The following is a 25,653-nucleotide window of genomic DNA, read 5'->3' as shown; positions in this document are numbered from 1 at the left end:
GCCCTATAGAGCGGCTAATGGAAGCCCCCTGTGTATGTCTGAAGTTTGGGGGCTGTTTGCCTGTTATGGTCCAATCTACAGGTACAGCTGGAGAACGCTGGAATTACAACTGAACTCCAAACTGCAGAGATCAGTTCCCCTGAAGAAAATGGGTGCTTTGGAGGGTAGACTGTGCGGCATTATACTTTGCCGAGGCCCTTTCCCTCCTCAAGTCTCGCCTTCCTCAGATTCCGCCCCAAAATCTCCAGGAATTTTCCAACCTGGAGCTGACAATTCTACTCCCTTGCATCATACCAGGTAGAGAGTTCATGGTTGGTCCTTGGGCCCTTCCCAGAAGGATATTCTCCTCCCCACCTCCATATGCTTTGTGAGAAGATGACAACATGCCTGCCAAGGTGTTAGCACAGCACAGCATCCTCTCCCTTCCCCTGGGAGGGTTTGCAGAGCTGCAAGCCTTCCAGTCCAACCACAAAATGTATGAATAAGGTCTGTGGCAATGAACTTCCTGCACTGTTCTCCCCTCTCACACACACACACACACACACACACCCCTTCCTGGTGGTGAGAGGAAAGCGCGTGGCCTGCGGCACCAAATGTCTGGCGCTGACAATTAGTCAGTTTCTGGGGTCCTCCCTTCCCTTCTACAGCAAGGAACTGCTCCCCCCCGCCCCATTAAGTCTGGTTCTTTTTTGCTGGAGGCAAGGGCACTTCTGGGTTTCTGCCTCTAAATTCTTGCTCTGGCATGCCTGCTCAGCACCATGAAATGGCCTTCCCTCTGGCAAGCTTTCTTTGTCATGGCCCTTCTGCCTCATCCGGAGGCCGACCCCCTGCTATTAACATTTCCTCATCCTTAACCTTCAAGTCATGACCTGACTAGGGTGAGTCATGCCAGAAGTGGCCATATGCAGCCATCTTTTGGAGACCAAGAGGCTGACTTGGGGAGGGGTGGGCTGTACATCTAGGAAGAACAGCAGTCAATATGAACTAGGGTTGCCGGCCTCCAGGTGATAGCTGGAGATCTCCCAGAATTACAACTGATCTCCAGGCAACAGAGATCAGTTCCCCTGGAGAAAATGGCTGCTTTGAAGGGTGGACTCTATGGAATTATACCTCACTGAGGCCCCCCTCCCCAAACCCCACCCTCTCCATGCTCCACCCCCCCAAATCTCCAGGAATTTCCCAACATTGACCTGGCAATCCTAATATGAACAGTAATATTACATATCAGATAAACAACGAAAAGTAGGACTGGAATTGCCGATTAGTGTTAATAGCAATGTTCTGAAGAACATGCAACACTATAATCAGCAGCAATCACATTTGCCGCAGATGTGCTGGTCTTTCCTGTAGCAGCAGACCATCTTGAGTGTGAATGATGGCTGTATATCCTCAAGCATCAGAGTACGTGTGCTGGGAAATCATGGCCCCCTTGGACTGTGAGGGTGCATATACCTGAGCCTTTGTGTGTCTTGCAGCATACAATTCATCTGGTTCCCTGGAACACCTGTGGGAGTCTTGATTGCCCCAGAATTGTTTTAATGTTGCTTTAATGTTTGTTTATACATCTCCTGCTTTTCACCCCAATGGCAGCTTAAAACATTCTCCCTTCCTCTGTTCTATCCTCACAATAACCTTGTGAGGTAAACTAGGCTGAGAGAATATGATTGGCCCACAGTCACCTTCCATGGCAGAGCAGAGATTAAAACCTGAGACTCTCAGATCCTAGTCTGACACTCGAACCACTACACCACGTGGGCTTGCTTTCTCACTCATTCACACAGACCCACTCACATACTCGCCATGTAGTGAAACCCAACACTGTATATAAATGCATGACCCAGCCTTCAGTGCTTCCCACACTTCAGGCTAAGTAGAATGTGCAACAACATGTCTTGCTTCATGGGGCATCACCTCAACAGCCTTTTTTAAATATGGCTGAGAGCTTTATCGTCAGGGTTGCCATTATTTTAATTAATCATTTTGTCAGTCCCTTCAAGTCTGCTTTATTAGTCTCTCTTTTACCTTCCTAAAAATATAAGATCTTTGTTCTCATTTTATAGCTGAGAATCATGGTTGTGGTGCAAAGTAAAGCACAGGTAATAAACCACCATAATTGTGACGGGAAAATTGTGAAAGGGGGAAAGAAGTGAAAGATTATCCTCAGAATTACGGCGCTGCTCTTCTGTCAGCTCAAAATGTATTCTTCGTTTTGTCACCCAATTAAAGCAATTGTTGTTGATTGCACAACATTTACTCGGATGGTTTACTTGATTCATCCATTAAATATAATTGCATGTGAGAAAAATAATAATTCTAAAGAAAAAGTTGTGGTTCTTGAGATGATGCACAATTGTGTTGCAGACAGACACCGTCAGAAGAAGCCTTTCCCTTTCCCACACATGAGACAGAATGCCTCTTCTAAGAAGACGTTTGTCATATATGTTTTCTTAAATAAATACCTCTCTTAAAAATAGTTTTTACAATCTGTTTCATGGTTAATCAGGGATTCCTTCCTAGCTGATCAAAATGTTTCTTTAATTGAATAGTTGAACATTGTTGCCGTAATTGTTATTATTAGCACCATCAATGTGTATGGTGGTTTTCAAAGGACCACCAGTGGGAAAACAGATCCCTATATCCCAGAATCTTACAATTTTGCCCGAAATATTTGGAAAGAGATTATTTTATTTATTTTCTAAAATTCATATGCTGCACGCTTAGCCCTGCGGTCTTTTTCATTGACTACATTTTTTCCCAAACAGGATACAATAAAACTCTCTTGTTGTTCTGCACCATCAGTATCGAATATTACAATTCCAATATAAAAGAAACAGAAACGGAATTAAATCCACGTCAGTTGCTTCCTCTTAGGTGGAGGAAACCAACAATAAATCTGGCCTTGTATAGTTTGATATATTTCCTTTCCTTTCTCAAGGACTGAGGGTTGGTGACAATATATTAAGGGAGCGGTTAGACCCTCTTCTGCTTGCACAAAGCAACAATTGCTCTGGTTGGTGGATAAAGGGCAAGGATTGTGACTTTGAGGAAACAACATGCAGAGCTTCAATTGCTGCTGCTCTTTGGTTTCAGGACTTTTTGCTTCTTACATCCAGGAATGGGGCTGCAAAATATTAATTTTTATCACCACAACAGACCTATGGCCTTGTGGGTAGGCTGAGCGAGTGCTTTGACCAAGGCCACAGTGGGAACAGGGCCTTTAGGGTGAGCAGATCCAGTGTTGTGTTTGCTGCCACCCAAATCTGCAGGATCATGGCTTGTAAATCAAGGGTGGATAGTAACTGACTCGCCACGCCCACTGTCTTCAAGGCCAGTGTATCAGTCTCACAAGATGTCCTTTACAGGACAGAGGATAGAGGTTCAGCTAGAGAGCATCTCTGTGGTTGAGGCTGGTGTTCCTCCCTGCAGGATTCTTATCTAGTTAGATCTATATGACAGTTCAGTCCCCTTCTTTGCTTATCGTTTTGCTGTCAGGTGCTTGTGGCCTGTAAGGAGGAACTTGTACGCTTGTGGCGGATGTGACAGGAAGGCAAATGCTGGTCACACCATGTGGTCTAGGAACCAATCAGCTTTGAACCTTCCACTTCCCCTTCTTGAGTACACTGAGCTGACTACACTAAAGAAGTGGGACTTGCAGAATAGTTGCTTTGGGGAAAGGCACCGTGCTGTGTCTCACTTCGGAGTTGTTGAGGTAGGCCTGGAATTTGGGGTCTACTGAACTGTCTTTGGAATGAGGATGGAGGGTTCTCTGGCTTCTGAGTCTCTATTCCTGATAGAAATCACTGTTCTGGGGTTTGGACTTAGGGTTGCCAGGTCCAGGTTGGGAAATTCCTGGAGATTTGGGGGTGGAGCTTGGAGAGGGCGGAGTTTGGGGATGGAAGGGGCCTCAGAATGGTATAATGCCATAGAGTCCCCCCTCCCAAGCAGCCATTTTCTCCAGGGGACCTGATCTCTGTCACCTGGAGATCAGTTATAATTCCGGGAGATCTCCAGGCACCACCTGGAGGCTGGCAACCCTAGTTGGACTCCAGAGATAACATTCTCTTGTTGTTCTGCACCATCAGTATAAATGGGGGCTTCTTGACATAGTCAGGCAGGTTCATGCTCTTAGGGATAGGAAATGGGGGGAAACAGTAGAGTTGCCAATGCCAACCCCCGAGCGGGGCCTAGAGTTCTCTCAGAATTACAGCTAATCTCCATCCTACAGAGATCAGTTCCCATGGAGGGAATGCCAGTTTTGAAGGATAAACTTTATTGAATTACATTTGCAATGAGCTCCCTCCCCTGTCCAAGCTCCAAGCTCCCCAGACATTGTCCCCAAATCTATAGGAATTACCCAAGCCAAAGCTGGCAACCTTTACGGGAAGGAAAAACATCTGAACTTTACGACTTCACAGCTGTATTTCTAGCCCTCCAACGGGAATTGCTAATAGAGGAGTCTCATTTGTCTCACATCCTCACTGTTGATAGACGAACTCATTCTGCCGTCATTGGCAGAACCGACTGGACTTAATCTATTCATATACTACTGCTATGCCCGGGCGGCTCATAGGCCAAAGAACAAAATCCACAGGTAGTTGTGACACTGTCATAGAAAGAGGAAAACATTCGTTGCATGCAGCCCTGTGCTTCCAGCTGCTGACTCAGAAGAGCCACGTGGACAGGGACATAGAGCTGATAAGAGCCTCTGCTCTGCTCCCGTGTGTCCCTGGTGTGCTGTCCTTGCTGCCTTGTGCATGGTTCACCTAGGGGACCACTTTGTTTATCAGACTCTAGCTTTTCTGGTCGAAACGGATGGGACCAATGTGTCTCCAACTGTGATTAGGAGATCAAGTTCTCTTTTCCTTCTGCCATTTGTGTTTCTAGCAGTTCTCTTTTCCTTCTGCCATTTGTGTTTCTAGCACAGTTGAGGGGAAGAATAGGGTTGCCAGACCTTGAGGCTTCATCTGGGGTCAGTGTCTCTGGGAAAGGGGTTAAATCTCAGGGCCAGAAGCAATGGAACTGAGCTATTTTATCCAGGACCCATCCCCACCCTTGTGTGTGTGTGTGCGTGTGCGTGCGCATGCGTGCGTGTGTGTGCCATCAAGTCACAATCAACTTAGGTGATCCCAGTAATAAGTTTTCAAGGCAAGTGAGAAGCAGAGTTGGTTTGCCATTGCCTTCCTCTGCAGAGTCTTCCTTGGTGGTTGCTCATCCAACTACCTACCCTGCTTAGCTTCCAATATCTGACAAGATCAGGCGATACCATGCTGCCTTCCCTCCCCCCAGCCCTTTACAAGATTTTTTAAAAAGTAGTAGCAAAAGGCCTTAGTACTGACTCTTGTGCTCTGCCCCACCGAGCCCCAGTAAGCTCAACTGCTATAAGATGCTGTTTAGGCAATCCCAGCTTTCCAATTTAAATTTTTTTTAAAATGCCAGGCAGCTCCCCTGACCCACAGAGTGTCACTGGGCTGTGGCCCAAATCTATAAAGCACTGTTGTGAACTCCCAAAGCCTCACATTGGGAGGTCTGGTAATCCTACAGAGGAATAATTGCTGGTAGGATCTTCGGCTCCAGAAAATAAATATTGTCCATCCTAGCTGCAGTGATGCTGGAGCAGGGTACCGGATAGTATATAGCTTTGCATCATTCCACGTTATACATGTGGCACTGCACAACTGAGTTCAGGACACCTGCAGCTGCTCAGGCTTTTCCCAGGGAGAGGCTGCCAGGGAAGGAACGGAGGGAAAGCTGAAGCTAGGGGGGCAGACAGAGGTAAGCTGGCTGGTTGGTGGGAAAGAAGGAAGTGGGAAAAGGGGAGAGGCAATCGGGGCTTTCAGGAAAGGGAACAAGGAAATAGTGGATATTGGGAAAATAAAATACCCCCACAAGTCCTTGTGGATCCCCCTCTTGTAATAAAAAAATGCCTGTTTTTCTTTCTTGTACAAAGTGCATTACAGACCTGTATTTCTGTATGTGTCACTCTTATCTTTTCAGGCCGTACAGTGCCGTGGTCACCTTCCCACTGCTGGTGAAACTGTCATGTCGGTGAGTGTGAACCTTGTTGGCCCCGCCCCCTGGGGCTTCCGCATAACAGGCGGCAGGGACTTCAGGAAGCCCATCATGGTGTCTAAGGTAAGAACCGTCTCTTAAGATTTGTTTCAGATGTGTAAAAAGGGACAGGGATCAGTTCTGGTGGAGAACATTAGTCACTTGAATGTGTGCCCATGCCGTACATTAAATTTTACCTTGTGGCTTGCCAGCTGCTTGGTGAACAAGAAGCTTCTACACAGAAAATGATCTCTATCTGTACATTCATTGGAAAATGGAACAAGGAGAGTCTCTTGCTCAACGAGGGATCTTATTTAAAGAAGGCTTGGCCTCAAAGGTTTAAGGATGGGCGAGTGACAGCTCCCAAAGTAAGTTGAGCTCCTTGAATGGGAGCCTGCTGGCCCCCAGTTGCCAATCCAGAGGCAAAAAAAAAATGCCAGTAGAGCGAAACTGCATGTTGGGGACCTTGATTTCTCTGCCATTGTGTTACACTCTTAAAGTGGCCTTCAAGCATAGCTAGTTGCAGTTGAGGGGTCTAGGGATCCTTGGCCAAAGCAATGCTGTTCGAAGTCATTGGTCTTTGAGCAACCAGATTCTCCAGCCGATGAGCAATTCCCATTGCTGGAACTGCATGCCATGAGTGAACGGTGTAGCAGGGAGGATGTCCTCTAAAGAAAAATCACCCCCTCCCCTATATAGTCATTTAGTGGTAGAGGGTCAGTCCCTCCTGCAGCATGAAGGCATGTGACCATGTGTTCCCCAAACCCAGATCCCATTTCCAAATCCACATTGCCCCTTCTCCCAGGACTGATTTTTTTGCAGCTATATTTCACATCCAAGAATCTTATCAATCCCCTCAGCATTGTATGTATGTTGGTCTTAATGTAGGGGGTTAGTCTTGTCTGGTGATTGAATTTCACACTCCCACTGGATACAGAATGCTAGCTTGGACAGAACAATAGCTTGGCCCTGAAATGAAGTAGAGCAGGTGTGTTGTGCGTGATCTCAAGACTCTGTTGGTGGACTCTGATTGGGAAAAGGCATCCTTGGTGGGGCTGCAGGAGGTAGTCTGTATGTCCCACCAGAGTTTTGGCAAAGCAGCTGCCGTTACCCACAAGGCTAGATTCAAGAGCTTGGATTGCAGCTGGAAGCCATGGCAAGCCCTTAAACAAGGAAGCAGTGTATTCCCACTGACCAATTATGCTCTGTCTAGCTGAAAGCTTCACTGCGAGCTCGGAGTGGAGAGTGGAATTTCCTTTGGAGACGTCGGAGAGAGGAGTTTGGTTGGCTGGGCTGTTCCCGCACTGAATGTCTATGGGGTTTGCAGGACATCCTGGAATGCTGAGCATTTTGTCTGCTTTGGAGGGCTCTGAAGTTGCTTGGGGTCGAGGCTGCAAAGGAAGCTGTTTCTTTCTCTGGGCTGGCGCTGATCCAAGCATGACCCTTCAGACTAATGAGGAGAACAGATCCTGTTTACCATCTTTTCAAGAATCCTGGGAACGGGAGTTCTGTGTCCAGATTGACTACAAGCAGGAGAGGTCTAATGTATTTCTTCCTGGCTTTGCCATGGATGCTTTTGTGGATGGAGGGAATTTCCCTTGCATGTTGGCCTGGTTCAAAGGGAAGGAGCAGAATGTTTTCCATGGCTTGGAAGGTTGCTCTCCTGACCAAGATCAGAGTTAAGTATTGGGGGAGGTCTGGCTGTTTAAATTACAGGGAAAGTTCCCATTGGGCTGCTGCCCTGGAGGGCCACAGGCAGCCAGCAGCAAGCAGAGCCAAGCCCTAGTATTTCTGCTGGCACTGCCAGGGGCAGTGACACCAACAATGGGTATTGGCTGCCTTGCCCTGTGCTGCAGGAAGTGGCAACAGACGAACCAACACCCATCTTTGGTGCTACTGGCCAGATCTGAATTGAGCAGCCCCTGAGGTGCCAGCATGTAAGCAGAGGTCACTCAGCTTGGCTTCCTCCTGGGCCATTTTAATTTCCCAGTCCACCCCTGTTTAGTTTTCCATGATGCCAGAATGATTGTGTGTGTTAGTCATTTAGGGACAAGTTGGTTGTGGCCAGACTCAAAGGCATATTTTGCTGCAAGGGATGTGTTCATATGACTTCGGCTGCCTGCCAGTGGATTCAAATGTTGCTGACAAGATGTTGCTATCTTGAATCAGCAAACCTGGTTGCTTTGTCAAAAAAAAGTTTGCAATGGTTCAGCCATTGTTCTCTGCCTTGGCTTACCATGTGTTGGTGGGGAGCGCTGCATTCCCACCGTCTCCTCTGTATACAAAGAAAACTCTGACATTGCTGATGTGATTGTTTGCCTGGGGTTAAATGAAACTAATGGAGACCCACAGATTTTATTCGATTAGGGGCTATTTCTTAACTACCTGTTGGTTTTAGCCTCTGATTTGTCCTTTGCTCTTCTGTGCTGGCTGGGCTTCTCCCAGGCTAACTGTAAATTATCCTTGGGATGAACGCAAATACATGAAGCTGCCTTATACCGAATCAGAGCATTGCTTTATCAAGGTCAGCATTGTCTACTCTGACTGGCAGCAGCTTCCCAAGGTCTCAGGTTAGAGGTCTTTCATATCATCTACTACCTTATCCTTCTAACTAGAGATGCTGGGAACTGAAGCTGGGAATTCTGCATGTAAACCAGGCACTCTGTCACTGAGCCGTAGCCCCTCTCTGAAAGCGTGCTTGTGATTTCCTTTATCTTCTTGTAGGCCAGTTTTCTGGATCTGTGTTAAGGACAGAGCACCCTTGTATTAGCGCAAGGAATATAGAGCACCCTTTGCTCCCTAGGGCTACCAGGAAAATAATTTGCATTTGCAATAACCTTCTTTTTTCACATTCGGAAAGACCTCATCACAAAATGCGAGCAAACTCTTTGTAGGAAACTTGGCTGGTGCATGTTGCAAAGGATGAGAGCTGTAATTCTGGCATTTTTCTGTTTGTGCAGAAATATGCAAGCTTTCACATTTCACATAGGTCTTCTTCAGGTGCAGAGATGCAGTATACAGATGTACTGGGAGACCTTCTGGCCTCCCTCTCTATTGCCTGCTGGTCCACCAAGGGCCAACAGAGGGAAAATGTTTTGAAATGCAGTGGCATGCCATGCTGTGATGTGAATACCTGGAAGTGATGCCATGTCACCGCTCTAGGATTTTAACATCACATCAACATCATGCTGGTGATGTCATGTCACTTCCAGGTATTTGCTGGAAGTGACATTGTGCCATTGGCATGACATCATTTCCCCCTCTCCCCACCCCTTCCCTTTCCCACTGGTTGTCAGGCAATGGCTGGCAACCCAACAGATGTAGCTAATTCTCAGCTGTATGATGCAGAAAGTAGGCTAGAAATGCAGACATGTCAGAAATGTTCAGATAAGGTAAATGTTTTTTATGTTAAATGTTATCTAGTAGGAGAATTGAAAAGGGTACAATGGGTTGATTTGTTTTTAGTGTTTTTGTTTATTAATTGCATTTCTTTAGCCTTCCCTTCTTCTAAAGCTCAGAGCGCTTCTCCACTTTCCAGTAACCCAGTAAGGTGGGCTAGGCATGAAAGGAGGTGATTGGTGGGCTAGGCATGAAAGGAGGTGATTGAAAGGAGGTGATTGGTCAGTGAGCTTCACAGCTGAGTGGAGATTTGAGCCTAATGCCCTGTTCAAGCCTCTATACCACATTGGCTGCCTATTAGTAATTCCCAATACGTTACTGTGCAACAGGATGTTGCCAAACTTTTGTGCAATGTGACATAAAGATTTACCAAATGCTGCAGTTGAGCTGGGGAACAAAGAAGGTTAAGAGACTGCAAGATATCTGTACTTATTTATATCCAGATTATATCATTACTGTGGCAACTTGCACGAAGAGCTTTGAATGCTGGAAGTGTTATATGAGTGCTAAATAAATAATCATTTGCCAATGAAAGGTTAATCATCCAAAACATTGTGGGTTTTTTCCCTCTTGTTTGCCATTCTCTTCATTGTACAGTCTCTGTAAATTTCTCCATTTCAAGTAACTGTGAAGTAATCGCCATATTCCGTTCAGGAGGTTAGCAAAATTCTTTGTAGCTGTACTACTTCTGCAGAATTACACGTAAATCTTAACACTATGTTGGAATGAAGGGCATGTAACATAGTTAGTCATCAGCTTAATTGGATAAAACTTCTTTTCTAGTAGACACACTTTTTCGGATGTATGCATTTGTCATGCCTTGGAGCAATCTAAAGGTGTGGTAGTGAAACTGCTGATTTTTCTTTTTTCCTTTTTAAAGTATTTGCACTTGTAAACTGGTTTATCCAATGCTCTGCTGCATACAGAGCAAGCTTTGTCTGAGGAGTTCTGTGTAACATGGAAATTGGCGTGCTGTTTCCTTCCCCCTCCATTAGAAAGTTGTCTTGCCTTTCTTGCGTTCTGCTCTCTGGGACCTTAATAGCCATGAATGCCTATTCCAAGGAGCTGTGTGACATAAAGCAGTGATAAGTGACTCTTTTCCTTTCCTTCCTACGTGGTGAATGCATGCCCATAAAGTAGAGAATCTTGCCTAGAAAATTGCTTGCCAGGTTTTTTTGAGTCTTTAAAATGCAACAGGATCATTTTCATAATGTTTATTGTATTAGTTGTTGTTGTTATAATTAATTACAGAGCTTAGATCAGAAAGGGGAAAATACAGATAAGGTGAACAAAAAAAAATTACAAGACAGTCATAAAATGTATTCTAAAATCTTGCTCAGTTTAACTATGTAATTCTAATTAAGAGACTAATTGATGCCCTTTAAATCTAGATACTTAACCTACATACAACACTTTATAACAATAGTTTCAGGTTGCAGTAGAACCTGAAAAGGGAGCTTTGACTGTCTAATGCTCATACCCTGAAAAAGGGCATGCTTTGACTGTCTAATGCTCATACCCTGAAAATCTTGTTATTCTTTAAGGTGCCACTGGACTCAAATCTTCCTTTATAATGATATGAGACTGAGAAATAGAAATAAAATCTAAATATATGATAATATCTCAGCCTTTGCATATTCCTCTGGTTTTGATGTATTCCAGGAATTAATAAAACTCCTCCACCTTTTTATAAATAAATCCTGAATATATAACTTTCTTCCTGTTACACACTGTAAGTTTGTCCATGATCATCTTCTACCAACACTTCCTTAACCATACCTGTATTGATAGTATCGCTGATCGCGTCAAGTATTTTGCAATGAGTAATCTTGCTGCAACAATCATACTTCCCTATAGATAGCTATACTCTTTTCCAAGTCTTTTTTTTCCATCTATCCAGACAGGTCAGCACTGGACTACATACCATTTTTCTCTTCACTAGTACATTACAGATATTTTGCCAAAATTGCTTCCCAGCTGAACAACTCCACCGTATATGTATAGCACATTTTTTTGTGTAAACATAACCCGGCTGAGTCTTCTGGAACTTTTTTCCAGGCTTAATTAACTCTTTCAGTTAACCATAAAGCTGCACACCCACTTTTAATCCTTATCATGGGTGAATGCATGGACTCCTAGTGTCAGTTAATTTAGCCTGTATTATTAACTAATCCACAGATATAGCCTTTGTTTGGATATTGGGATGGAGCCAGTACAGAAAAGCAGAGCAAAAACTGTAGTGTGCCTTTCTGCCTCCCTGAGGATCCTGATGAGTAGGGTTGCCAACGTCAACTTGGGAAATTGCTAAATATTTGGGGATGGAACCAAGGAGGGCAGGGTTTGGGGAGGGGTGGGATCTCTTGGGCCTCCAAAGCAGCCATTTGTCATCTGGAGATCAGTTGTAATTCCTGGAGATCTCCAGGCCCCACCTGGAGGCTGGCATCCCTGGGAAGCCTGCTTACCTCCTTTGTCCTGTCCTTGGTGCATTGGAGAGTGTGGTCCTGTTTCCTCAGCTGTACGCCTCTTCTGTTTTTTCCTCTTGTGCACGCAGGTGACTGAACACGGCAAAGCAGCCCTTGGTGACCTGCGGCCCGGTGATGTCATCGTCTCTATCAATGGGGAGAGCACTGCCGAAATGCTCAACGTGGAGGCACAGAACAAGATCAAGCAGAGCTCTGGGCAGCTGCAGCTGCAGGTAGACAGGTGAGGATGCCTGCAAGCAGGTCTCGGAGGAACCATCTGCCGTTGCTCTGGGGTGTCTGATCTTCTAAATAACTTCAGCAATCCCCGCTGGGTGGTTTTCTGCATTTATCCAGCCCTGGCATCCTTGGAAATCACGCAAAGCAACAACCATCACTCACTCTGATGAGTGTGAGGCCTGCACAAGCTATTCTGGTGGTCAAGTATGCTAATGGTTTGGATCATTTTCCTGCAGGGAACTTTCTGTGTTTTTGATTTCTCATGGGGTTAAAAACAAATGAGAGGCTTGACCAGTTCTACAGTTTTGGGGAGCTTAAGGGCTGTTGCTGCAGTTCTGGGTAATGGGATGAGGGAGGCTTCTTTTAGCCTTTGGGTTTGATTCTTGATTCTGACACCACAGTGGCTGGGTCCCCTCCCCACCGCGGTTTACCCTGTCCCTAATTGATTCCGGTTCCGTCGATGCCATCTTTCAAAACGGATCTTGCCAAGGATCAGCAGAGGGCTCGAACGTTCCTATGTCAGACATGAAAGATCCTGTGCAGATGCCCCAAAGAGAGATCCTGCCTCCCCCGTCATCCCTGCAAAAGGCTGTGCCATAAGAAAAACACCAGTCTCCATTTACAGTAACTTTCTGTCAAAGGATAGAATCTTAATACAAGTGCCTGCGATGGGCCAAGATAAATAAGAGACACTGCTTGCAACACATGTGATAAATTGGTTTCAGCAGGAGTGGAGAAGCTGTGACTTAGTAGCTGTGCGTGCAGAAGATCCTAGGTCCAATATCTGACATCCCCAATTGAAATACCTTGGATAGGAAGTGTTGAGAAAGATCTTCTCCACCTGTACCCCCAGACCCCCAGTGGGGGCGGGAGATCCCCATCCCCCGCTCCCCCCACCCCCACTCACCTAACCGGTGGGGGGGGCGCACCTTCCCTGCGGGCTCCCCTGCGGCGCTGCGCACTCCTATGTGCAGCAGCCACTGGGATCAGGCCCATTTTGGCCTGGATCGGGGCTGCTGCGGAGCACAGGAGTGCTCTTGCACTCCGCAGCACCTGAAAACGGGCCCAATCCATGGCAAAACAAGCTCATTTTTGGGCACTGTGGAGCGCAGGAGAGCTCCTGCGCTCTGCAGAGCCCCAAAATAGGCCCATTTCAGTGTGAATCAGGCCCGTTTTCAGGCACTGCAGAGCGCAGGACCGCTCCTGCACTCCACAGCACCTCAAAAACGGGCCCGTTTCAGCACGGATCAGGCCTGTTTTGAGCCCCTGCGGAGCCTGGACGTGTTCCCAGGGGCTGCACGATGACATCACTTCTGAAGTGACATCATTGCACCTGTGGGTGCACGCGCACACCCCCTCTCCCCCAAGGTAAGTGCCAGGCCCCTATCCCTCACCCGGAGGTTAAGGGGGCCTGGAAACCCTACCCTGGTGAGATGCTGCCAATCCGACAAGATGACGTTGAGCCAGATAAACTAGAGGTCTAATTTGTTATGTGGCAAAGTCATATGTTCAGAAAGACTATGGCAAGGGTCCCCAATGTGGTGCTCATGGGCACCAGGGCACATGCCAACACCTTTCCTCATGCCCGCCAAGTGTTTTTATAAATTGGGTGGTGCTGGGTGGGGCCTTTGCCAAGCATGGCTTCTGATTGGCCACTGGAGATTGCTTGGCAGAAGCTGCTTGCACAGCACAAGTATCTCCACCGTGTGACTGAAGGTAAGCTGTGGCAGCCATTTTGTGGCTGCCTCTGCCTCCTGCAGCAGCCATTTTGTGGCTGTGCCCATTATACTATATCAGAATTCCAAATGTGCCTACAGGCTCTAAAAGTTTGGGGACTTCTGGACTATGGAAATTATCCAAACTGGCGGCTTTGACCATAGTGAGGGGGCGGGGTCTGAGACCCAACATGGTATAGTGGCTAGAGCGATGGACTAGGATCTGGGAGACCCAGGTTTGAATTCCTAATCTGCCTTGGAAGCTTGCTGGGTGGGCCACTTACATACTCTCAGCATAACCTATATCACCGGGTTGTTGTGATGATAAACTGGAGGAGAGGAAAATGATGTAAGCCACTTGGGGTCCCCATTGCAGAGAAAAGGCAGGGTATAAACTAAGTAAAATAAAAAGATAAATCTGGTGAGGCCTATAGCTTGCCACCTGCAGTATGGAAAGTGTCCTGAGACACCAGTCCCCCATCCCACAGATGGTTATAGTAATTGATGGAGCTGTGAAGGCATGGGCCCTTTACGGGTATTCCAAGCCCCTTTTGAGAGTATTCATTTTAAACAGAAGGCTCTAGCTTTTCTTACTTAGAGAGAAATAAGATTAGCACACTTTCAGTATCTCAGTAAGAAGCAATCCTGCTCCCAGCTCCTAGTATTCTAGCCCGTGAATGCAAAGGCACTAGTTAGTTCTTAATAAAAAAATAAAACTTAAAAAGGTACATTGAAATAGTATTAAGCTATAGGCACAATATATTTAGGTGTTTGCTGTTTGTGTTTGATTTATAATATTTCTTCCCCCTTTCTCACCATGTTCTGTACGACTTCCCACCAAGAAATTGCTGGCTTCAGGCCTTCTTGCCACATGTCAGATCTGTGGAGATCAAAAGTACTGAAATGGTGTGCCAGATCCCTGAGAGGAAAGCCATCTCGCTGGCTGTGCTGTGGGAGGTACAGGAAGGAATTGCTTGAATCCCTGATTTGAGTGAAGAGGGAAAGGGAGTAAGGTATATATATGTATTTGGGGCTTGAGCCCTGGCTCTGTTTGGAGAGCGGCCCCTTAAGCTGGAGTGTGTGAAGGGCTTGTGGAGTGCAAAGCTGGCGTCGAGGGGTGGCTGCTTCCTTAGCTTGAAGGTTGATTGAATATTAGTTTCTCTTGCACACAATTCAGGATCTACTTTCTTGGCTTTGCAACTCTGTTGGTGGTTTGGAAATGGAGCACAGAAACTGGAGCGGGTGAGCTGGAAAGGAGGCAGCAGCGCTGGCAGTCCTTTCTCTGCAGTCCAGGTCTGACTGGTTCCAACCCCTGAGGCTCTTTTGTTGTGGGGAGGAGAGGAAGGGGGACAGTTTAGATTGCATGTGGCATGCTGAAGGCAGCTTGACATGGTAGCTTGGCTTGCCCTGTTGTAGATGAGGACTGTCCTCCGATGCCAGCTGGTCAGGAGACTTTCCTGGTGGTATTTGATACATGGTGTGGTCTGTGCACATGCTCTGTGCCAAGGAAGCTCAAATTCTGCCATTTGGAACAAATTGCATCAGCCTGTTTTAATCTGCAAACTTTATTTTTATAGCAGCGAGGGTGTCTTTTGCTGTTGAAACGGTTTGGGTAAGCCCTGTCTTGGCAATGGCAGAACAAGAGAAGAGGCTTTGGGGGAAGGGAACAAGGAGTTAGCCTATGAGAGGGGCAAACTTCTTTAAGGCCATTCTGGGTTTTAAAACTATTAAGCCTTTGTGTGGCTTTAAATTCCTTTCCTTTACCATGAGGACTAGGAATCTTGACCAGAATGCACACATTCCTCGTGTGATGAAACCGGGAAGTGCATCTTCTCCCATAGGAGAAAACTCAGCCAAACCTGCTTTCATATGAGTGTATTTTAAAAGGCCTAATTGACTAATGGGGTGGTGGTGGCTTAAAAATAGCTAGCCAACAGGGAAGATTTTTCCTTCTAAACTAAAATAAAGGAATGTCAATTTAAGAAACAAAAAACCTTGGTGGTAAGTCTGTTAGAGAGCCGGAACACACAGGAGTTTCTTACACTTCTCCAGCTATGAGTGGGAGCCTCTGTCCAGAATGGGGTGTATCATTCTGGAAAGCAATTGGGCAAGGGCTTCTGTGTTAAGGAGCCAGAGGCCAGATGTGTGTCAAAACCTCAGTCTGCTGGCACTTGGGCTGCTAACCCTGTATGCCCTTTCTCAACCTTTAAAGGCAGCATTTGTTAGTTAAAGCTTGTTCTTGTTTTGGGGAAAGGCTAAAGAAAGTCAAGTGTTTGCACACAAGGGCACTCCTGCAGTGGAGAGAGATTGTGCTGTAAGAAGAGCTTACAGGCCCCACTGCTGCTGGAATTTTCCTGGGCCTGTTGCATAAAGCCAGTTGGGCCTGTAATAATCCTACATGAGCCAGCATGTGACTGGAAAGCTATCAGCTGTAAAATAGCCATTGGGGCAAAAAGCCTGCTGGCCCTGCCCTGAGTGGGGAAGCGGGTAGCAAACTTTTTTTGTCTTCAGTGATTCAAATGGTATGTATGTAAAACTTGTTTGGGGAAGAACAGAAGGACAGATGCACTGTATAAAACTGCTCAGCAGCAGGCTGCTGTCCCGGGTGTGGTCTTCCTACTGGCATGACTCAGAGATTCTTCTTCCCCACCCTATGCTGGCTGGTTCCAGAATTCGGCCTATTGCCCCAGATGTTGGCAAGCTAAGTCTAGATAATGCTCCCTGAGGGAATCTTTGGGGAATCCCTACTTCAAGTTCTTCATTCAAAAAGCCAGCCTGTTTACACCTTTCACCCTTCGCTGCTTGGATCAGCCACTCCTTCTGTAGGTATTTGAGTTAAACTGCCCCCACCCCAAGCCAACACCTGCTGTAAGCCTTGGCGGGGCCTTCTTATACCTCTTTTCAGCACCCTGGCATGCTCTGGCTTGCATATTTCATGGCCCCATTGCTTGTGCACAGGAGGGCTTGTGAAGCAACAGGGCTGGGTATAGAAACCAGCCCACACACATTGCCAGTCTACGTGTGTCTCAGGCCTGTCCTTCCACCTTATCCTCGGTCTTCACAGCAGTGTCCCTTTTCCTTGTTTGTGTCTACTTTTGACATGCAATGGATGTCTGATGAGGGTTGGAAAGTCCTAATGGCATCTTGGCACCGCCCCAAAACTGACAAACCAAACTGAAGCTGCTCAGGAGGAGACATTCCTCTCATTCCGGGGCCTTTGGCTCATCTTTCTTTCTTCCTCCTCCACCCTCCCCTGAGCATGCAACTTCTCCCTTCTGCCACAGTTGCCCTGGGGCACTTGGAGTCTTTGGAGCTGGCTGAAAGATAGATGCTTTTCGGCTGTCTCGTGGCACATACCAAGGCCTTTCTGCATGAACACATGAAGTTGCCATATACTGAATCAGACGTTTGGTCTGTCAAGATCGGATATGTTGTCAGCTCTGACTGGCAGCTGCTCTCCTTAGACTTATAGGGACCAGGGGAGTCTTGGGGAGGTGCTCAGGAGGTACTTAACATGCAATTCTACTTTCTTTGTAGTCCTTTATTAGCGCTAACAAAAGGTCACTTGCTTCTCTTCAGAATCACATGAGGGTTCATTCAAGTGTGTTGCTGCTCTGCACAAGGAGCACACATACACAACCCTTGCTCCTTGCTAGGGTTTTGGTTTGGGTGGTGGGCTTAAAAATACTTTTCCTCCATTGGCTGTAGGAACCCATACTGTTCCTCTTCTTCTTTCTGTGAGGATGCTTGCTGTACCCACATGGGGCACTTACTTTAGTAACAGAGGAATGTCATTTGGCATTTATGCAGTGTTTTGAAATGTTGAGAGTGCTTCATAGGCATTGTCTCAGTAATCTTAACCCTGTAAAAATAAGCCTGTGTTATTCCTGTATTGTGGGTGGCAGACTATATGGGTGGCAGGTGGCCCTAAGGTCACCACCTTATTTCTGTGACCAGAGATGATGTAAGGTTTGAACCAGGAACTATCATGTGTTGCTTGCTGTTGCCCATGCTCCATCAGAATTTGAAACTTGTTCTTTGAACAACACGCCCCACCTTGCACAGAATTCTTTTTAAAAAGCTTAAGTTCACTGGCTTCTGAAAAAGTTCTAAGCTACTGTGGTTTTGGTGCCATGCCATGTGCAGTCAAGCAGGTTTCAAGCCTACTTGCCCCCCTCTCTCCTTCCTGTCCTTCCAAGTTCTTAGCTTGATTTTCCAATCTTGTCGTGTACTTGGCTCTCTCCCTCAAACTCCCTGGCTGATGCTTGAGTGTGTTTAATGAGGTTAGCATCACATCCAGATTGTATTGGCTTCTTAATTGGACACATACTTATGCTGGCCTAGACTATGCCTCTTCTAGAATTGGCCTCTTCTTCCTTTTGCTGTGTATTACTGAGGTGTAGATAAGGCGGTCCACGAAAAGCAAAGCTTGTATGCAGTGAAGACTCCTTCCTGACTAGGGAGTAGCTCTGGTGTAGGTTAGATAGGGTTGCCAGCTCCAAGTTGAGAAATTCCTGGAGATTTGGGGGGTGAAACGTGAAGAAACCTGGAGAAAGTGGGGTTTGGGGAGAGAAAGGACCTTGGCATGGCATAATTCCATAGAGTCCACCCCACAAAGTAGCCATTTTCTCCAGGTGAACTGATCTATGTGGCTTGGAGACCAGTTGTAATTCTGGGAGATCTCCAGCCACTACCTGGAGGCTGGCAACCCTAAGGTTAGAGTAGGCCGGATCTATCTTCAGCTGCCACAGGAGTTTGACATTAAAATCCCTTTTTCCTTTTGGTGAACTTGGTTAATGTGGTATCACTATATGTGGGGTGTTAAAACATATGAGAGGCCCATATTGATATATGTTCTTCTCTAACCTCCAGACTTGTTTCTAGCTTGTAAAAAACACCATGATTTCAGGGGGTACACTTCTGCTTTGTGTTTGCCTGTAATTCAGAGTTGCCAGCCACTTGGTTGGGGCACAGAATAACTCTTCTCCAGAAAAAAGGCTGTTGGGCTGACACTGGCCTATTCTGCATGGCTTACCTGAAGCGGGGACGTTGCAGAACATGCCGGCAAAAACGCGAGAAAACGCGATCTTTTGCGTTTTTGCCGGCATGTTCCACAACATCCCAGCTTCAGGTAAGCCATGCGGAATCGGCGACTGTGATGTCACTTCTGGGGAAAACCATAGCATTTCCAGTTATTCCTATAGAGCCATGATGGCATGTCCAGGTTTTCCAGATGGACTTTGTGCTGTTGCTGCCAGCTGCCTCCATGTGCCCTCTCTAATCTCCAGATGACTGTTTAAAATGATTGAAGTGTGAACTGAACAGGGAAACCCATTCAAATTAGGGTTGCCAACCACAGCTGGTGACTTAGTAGTGCTAGTGGAAATTTGGGGGGTAGGTGGAAACAGGTGTGCCTGTGTACAATGTCACTTCTGACGAAAAACCAGAAGTAATATTACATCAGGGCGATGCTTGAGGATTCATCCCAAACTGTATAGTTTAGTCATAGAGTTTCTGGCAAATCCTAGAGCATCACCCTGATGTAACAATGCTACTTGTGGTTTTATGCTGGAAGTGACATTGCATGCAGGCATGACATCAGCATGATGCTGGTACACCCCTCCCATCCCCCCTCCTGCTGGTCTGTGAAGTGCTGATGGGGAACAGTTAGCTTTAAGTAACTACTTCTTAGACAGCATTAAATTAGTTGCATAATGCATCTTATTCAAGAATAATCTGGCTTCGTAGAATAGATTCTGAACATTTTCTGAACTAGTTTTCCTATAAATACTCCTAAACTTGTATGAACGTTCACATTTTTTTAAATAAAAAATTGCACTATTTGCTCTATTTTATTTGAAAAGGACTACAAGTTGAGGCCTTTTTCTTTAAGGATTTGTCCCTGACTCATTTCAGATGAGTAGCCGTGCTGGTCTGCAGCAGCAAAATAAAACAAGAGTCCAGTGGCGCCTTGAAGACTCACAAAATTTATTCCTGCATAAGCTTTTGTGAGTCAGAGCTCACTTTGTTAGATGATTCCAATGCATCTGATGAAGTGAATTGTGATTCACAAAAGCTTATGGGATAGCAAATTGTACTTATTGTGAGTCTTTAAGATACCACAGGACTCCTGTTGGATTTTGTCCCTGCCCAAATCCAGAGCAACCCTTTTTTCTCTGTCAGTTTATTCCACAGAAAGATAGACTACCCGCGGTTGCCCTCTTTCATATAATACCATAGCTAGAAACGGCTGTGGGTGGAGACCTTTCTTCATAGCAGGAATGGCCAGCTGCCGATCTGGCCCCTGGTGGCTCCAGCCCATCTAACCAATATATGATTCCCACCATTTCTTTCAGGTCGAAGACAGAAATGTTTTTTCGGGTTGTGAGAGTAAGGTTATTCCACATCTTAATGCTGAATTTTTCTTTTTGTATGTAATATATACATTTGCATAGTTTTTCTATACTCAAAACTTGCTCCATAACTGGGAAGCCCTCACTTGTTGATGGTACCAATATTGTGGCGTGATGGATTCTGTGGTAAAATATACTGCCATCCCTAAGGCTGCTGTACAGAGAATAAAATAGCCCAGCTGTCTTATCAGCCATCTCTGAAACACACAGCATAGTGATCAAGTCTTTCTAGGCCTACAGTGCAGACCATTCCTCATATCCATCCATCCTTTTGGGCCTAGTGTACATTCTCTCCTTTTCAACATCTCACTGCAGTTTGCCTCTTTCCCCCTCTCTGTGATTTAATTCCCCGTAATGAATTCCAGTTCCTAGCTACATCAAAGCCCCAAATACATTCCTGTTGAGAGAGAATATAAAAGAAGCCACACTTCTCCCCCCCCCCCCCCGCCTCCATGTTTAGAGTCTGGCGGGGGATGGGGACCTTATCCATTCCCTCCTCTTGTACTGCTGCTGTAGCCAGCAGCACCTCCTGTGAGGGAGGGAAGGTTGGGGTAGGATAAGGCTGCTTTTCATCCTAGTATGGGTAGGCTGCCTCTCTGGTTGGAGAAGGGCAACAGCATTAGGGTTGCTCACTGACAGGCCATCTGTGCCTCATTTGAAAGCCATATAGTGAATACCCTGTGGGAGAGGCAAGCTGTCTCTTTTAAAGAAGCACCGTCAGCACTGTTTTTATTGTGTGAGGTGAGCAAATATCTAAGTCTAACCCAGTCCAGATTCTCACAGGGATCAGTTGTACAAATGCGTCTAGCAGGAGATCTTCAACTGGTACATGCTAGAAGTATCCCTCCTCCCCAGTTTCTCAGAATTCGGCAGAAGTTAGTCCATTTTATGACCTGAGCTGGATGGCGTAGGATAGCCTGATCTTGTCATATCTCAAAAGCTAAGCAGGGCAGCCCTGGTTAGTATTTGGATGTGGACCACCAAATAAGTCCAGGGTCATTGCACAGAGGCAGGCAATGGCATATAAATTTCCAGTGGACTTTCTCCTCTCTGTTCAAATTAACAGGAAAAACAATTATGATCAACCGGCATGTGGGAGGAGTTGCCTCTTGGCATGCCTCCAGAGCCGCATCAGGGATGCCATCTTAAGAGTAATTGCAGAATAACAGCACAAAGACCATCCACAACTACTAAGATTGCACTTCCATTGCCCGCAGCTAGAACATAATACAAAAAAGACCAAAAAGAGAAAAAAAGCAAGAATGCAGCTCTGAAGAAGAGAATATATCAGACTGATTGTTTTAAACCTAGTTTTAAATATAAAGCTTAAGGTAGGTGTCAGTCCACACATTGCTCAGGACTAAAGGGGTTTGTATTTGTTTTCTAAGGATCCTTTTGTTCCATTTCCAGGTCTCAGCAGTTTTCTCCCAGTCAGACCAATGGTGAAAGTTCCCCAGAGATGTTGAGCATACGATTTCAGGTGAACATTCTTTTGCTTCCATATTATGTTTGTTTGTTTTTTGTCAGCGCAGGATTAACAAGTACTGGCTTCTGTACTGGGGCACCTGCTCTCTTTAACTCATGTCCTTTTATGCAAAGAGACACAATTAGAAATTATTATCCTAATCTTTTATACTCGTATTTATAGAAATGAGGGCCACAATATTCCTTAATTTTTAAAAAATGTTGTATAAAAGGAAAACTACTATTACAAAACTACAGGAAACAACAACACACAACAGAACCAGCAACAAAAAGTCAGTCAAACATTGCTGTTCACAGTTATGTATTCCAGTCATCAATAAATGATCTCTAGAGTTGTGCTTTCTAGTCATTTTATCTCTATATAACTTCTGTAAGACTTTCCATTTCAACAGCATCAAGAATCTTCCTTGATCACTTGCCAAAAGATGAAGTAGAGTCTGTTTTCCAATGTTGTCACCCAGACATTATTAGCTGCAACTAGCACCTGCCAAAGTATGTTTTGTTGATAGTGAGTGATCAAGTATGTAAAAGAATCGTAAATAATTTTATATTCAAACATCTCACAAACCATTTCACATAGTTTTCAGATAATTTCACTGTAAATGGGGAGAGAAATTGATTCCATCAGTCTGGTATTTGAACATATTTTTTTAATGTTCTCTCCTTTACTGTCTGACCAGAATAAAATGAAACCTATATAGCGCTTCATATTGAGCTTCTAACCCAGTGAAGCAGAGTGATGTTTGGACTCTAAAATTGTGTGTCCATTCCAGTGTTTTATCAAGAATTACAAAACCTATTTCATTATTTGTTTCAGTCTTAGAATTATCTGCATTTCAACATCCATCAGCGTGCCATAGATTTCAGGGACAAGATAAAGGGGTATAATACCTGTGGGGGGGCTGTGCAAGGACAAGTGGTCCCCCCCACCCCGCCTTAAGCATGCTACCCTCTTGTATGCACATCATATACTCCATCCTGGAGAAGGCAACAGGGAGGAACTCTTTCTTTAAGTCCCAACTGGAGCCAGTAGGCCTTAAAGGATTGCAGAAGAGTTATGACCTACTTCTTTCTCCAGTTACCATTTCCAGCAGAAGTGTCCCAGAAGTCCCTGGGCCAAGTTTCTATTCCTGGTTGGAACAGATGGGCCAAACTTTTCTAGTCATTGCCATTGGTAGGCCCTTTGCCCAGTCTCAGTAGATACCCAACTGTGTCACTTTCAGTGCCAACCCTGACTACCTCACTGCCTTTTTGTGTGTATGGAAGACAAAGTATAGGACATGGATCATGGAGAGTTAGTGGTCCTTTAGGATGGAGTCACTCCGAGAAGGGACAGCCCTACCAATAGCACGGTGGGGTAGTGCACTTTAGTGGTAACATTAAACTGCCTTAAATGTCTATTATTTGGTTTATTTACTACATTTTTACTGCTGTGGGGCAGCGCCACTTAATTTTCCTATCTCGGTCACCAAAATATCTCTGATCGTTTGTCTGCATTATCTCTATTGACTGACTCTTTGTGGCCTTCACCTGTAGGAGTCTCTGAGAACCAGAGACGATGGTCAGAGTTCACTGAGGTCTTCCTACTCCAGCCCAGCCTCCATCAGCCCTCGGCCCAGCAGTCCGTACTCCCCTTCATCTCCTGGATTCCGTCCAGCCAGCCCATACAGCCCACGGCGGCCAAGTTTACCCAATGAGAGCAGAGGAGAGTCAGTGGTGAATAGCCGCAGGTATGTAACTAGATCCTTGGTGGTTCAAGTTGAGGATCCATCTACCCCACACACATTCTGTTTCTTTTATTGGCCAGACAGATTTTTCCGGAATGCTGCCAAACAAGGCATGAAGGCAATGACCTTTTATGTTTGTATCTTGACAACCGTAGCTTACAAGTACACTCCCTCTTAACATGGAGGTTTCTTTTAACTATCATGGCAATCACGGATAGATCTGTTTTTCTACACATTTGGCTTAATCCCCTTTTAAAACCACTTAAGTCAGTGGGTGTCACTTCATTCTGTGGATGTGAATCCCATAGATTAATTTGTGTCCTGTGTGAAATACATTATTTGGCCTACTCTAAATAGTGAATGACTGAGCCAAACTAGAAGTGACGAATTACACTTGCCTGGCAAGTGAACAGACTCAGATGTATTCCTCCCTGTTCACTCAAGTGGAGCGCAAGTGAACAGGGAGGAGTACGTGTGAGTCTGTTCACTTGCCAGGCAAGTGTAATTCGTCACTTGTAGCTTGGCCCTGAGAATGTGATCTATTGTCACCTCTGTCTAACTCATTTCTTCAGAAGCTGTCCCCCAGAATTGGGATCTATGCATGAGCCTCTTTCCCCAGTATGGAATAAACCAAACAATTTATTTTCCTTCTCTGACATCTTCCTAGCTTCTTTTGGTAATTCTTTCACAACTTCGTGGGAGTCTGACATTACAGCTATTTCTCTGATTAGTTTCCTACTTCTGATGTGTGTAAATACATTTTTAAAAATTGTTTTTATGGTTAATATATGTCTAATATTGAAATATATGCTGCCATTTTTTTTACATCAGCAACTTGTGTTTGTTATATCAGCATTTGTGCTCCTTTTTACATATCTCATCTGGGCAAGACTTCCATATTTTTAAAGGAAACCTCTTTGTCTTGTATAGTGTCCTTGACTTTGCTAGTAACTCACACTGCTGTCATCTTGGATTCAGATGAATCTTCCCGAGTTTGTGATGCATTCAGTGGTTTTGATCCTGTGGAAAATCTCACTGACAGAAAGATTTCCATCAGCCGAGTGCAATTTCCCTGCTGCCCCCTAAAATATTGGAACATTTTAGTGACAACAGTGACCCCCCCCCTCCCCGCAGGAACAGTATGAGTAGGGAGTTGGGGGGGGTCTGGTGTGGGAGGGGGGAATTGGCACCCAGGAATGACTGGTGGGATTCAACCCTCTAATCATTTCTGTTATGGTGATTTGAAATGAATGGAAAAGTTCTGAAAAGCGCTGGATCTCCTGAAACTCCCTTTGAATGAATCTCTTAATTTTTGAGAGGGCACTCAGAGGAGCAACCTGATAGGTGGGTAGCTTGTGAGTGCATGTGTGGGGGGTGGAAATTTTGCTACTTGCCCACTAGAGTTTTTGTTTGGGATCTGCTGTTCACCCCCTCATGTATGCTTTGTCTTTCTAGCTTCCAGTCTCTGGGGAGTTCTTTTGGAATCTCTGATGAACACAGCCTACCCTCCCATGGGTATCAGCATCCAAGCAACAGACAGGTGAGGAGGAAGAAGAGTCCAAATTATTAGTGCTGTAAGAAGTGCTGAGGCTCACTATGCAATCCTGAGCAAGGCTGCCCATAGGAATTATGGGACCTAGAGAAAGTGTGGTGCTTTGGGCCCTGCCCCTGCCCCTTTAAAGGACCTGTGCATATGTGAACAACGCTGAGGCACCACATGCAAGAATTCTGGTACTCACAGGCTAAGGCTTCTGGTGAGCTGTTGGGCACAGAAGCTGAGGCAGGGGGGCATGCTTTGTGAGGATTTGGGGCTAATTCATCCAGTCCCCCCTGGGCATCTGTGTACCTGGTATTCCTGGGCGTTCCTTTGGCTAGTATTTGTACAGTGGTATCAGCGCTGGCTGTGTGATGTTTTGAGCAATTCATTTTGCAAAAGTGACATATAGGTGACAGGGACAAAAAATAGCCCCCTACCTCCAGGAACTACAGCTTGACAAATGGAGGAAGGGAAGAGAAGAAAGGTTAAGAAGATGTGAATGGGAGCAAGTCCTGCTCGGTTTCCTATTACTGCAATAAGAAGTAGTTTGGCAGATAAAGCTGTTGCTATCCTTGAATCTACATGTGCGAGTGAGCTTCAGCTTGATTTTTTCTGCTGTGCTGCTAATTC

At 45.6% G+C, this 25,653-nt stretch overlaps 1 protein-coding gene across 2 annotated transcripts in view; it reads left to right on the top strand.

The window, feature by feature from the left end:
• The window catches only part of PDLIM2 (PDZ and LIM domain 2), a 45,556-nt gene that overhangs the window by 5,661 nt on the left and 14,242 nt on the right, over window positions 1-25,653 (top strand). The window contains exons 1-6 of one of the 2 annotated variants that reach the window (XM_054997834.1): window positions 3,649-3,709; window positions 5,995-6,132; window positions 11,999-12,150; window positions 21,685-21,754; window positions 23,296-23,489; window positions 24,942-25,026. In XM_054997834.1, coding sequence (XP_054853809.1) covers window positions 6,040-6,132; window positions 11,999-12,150; window positions 21,685-21,754; window positions 23,296-23,489; window positions 24,942-25,026 — 594 coding nt within the window. In that variant the 5' untranslated portion in view covers window positions 3,649-3,709; window positions 5,995-6,039. Of the gene's footprint in view, window positions 1-3,648; window positions 3,710-5,994; window positions 6,133-11,998; window positions 12,151-21,684; window positions 21,755-23,295; window positions 23,490-24,941; window positions 25,027-25,653 lie in introns of those variants that run through there. The other variant, XM_054997833.1, reaches the window with a different exon arrangement.

Source organism: Eublepharis macularius, chromosome 14 (assembly GCF_028583425.1).
Source record: "Eublepharis macularius isolate TG4126 chromosome 14, MPM_Emac_v1.0, whole genome shotgun sequence".
Classification (NCBI taxonomy): domain Eukaryota; kingdom Metazoa; phylum Chordata; class Lepidosauria; order Squamata; family Eublepharidae; genus Eublepharis; species Eublepharis macularius.
The sequence above is the reverse complement of the archived record's forward strand: the minus strand, read 5'-3'. Positions and strand labels throughout refer to the sequence as shown.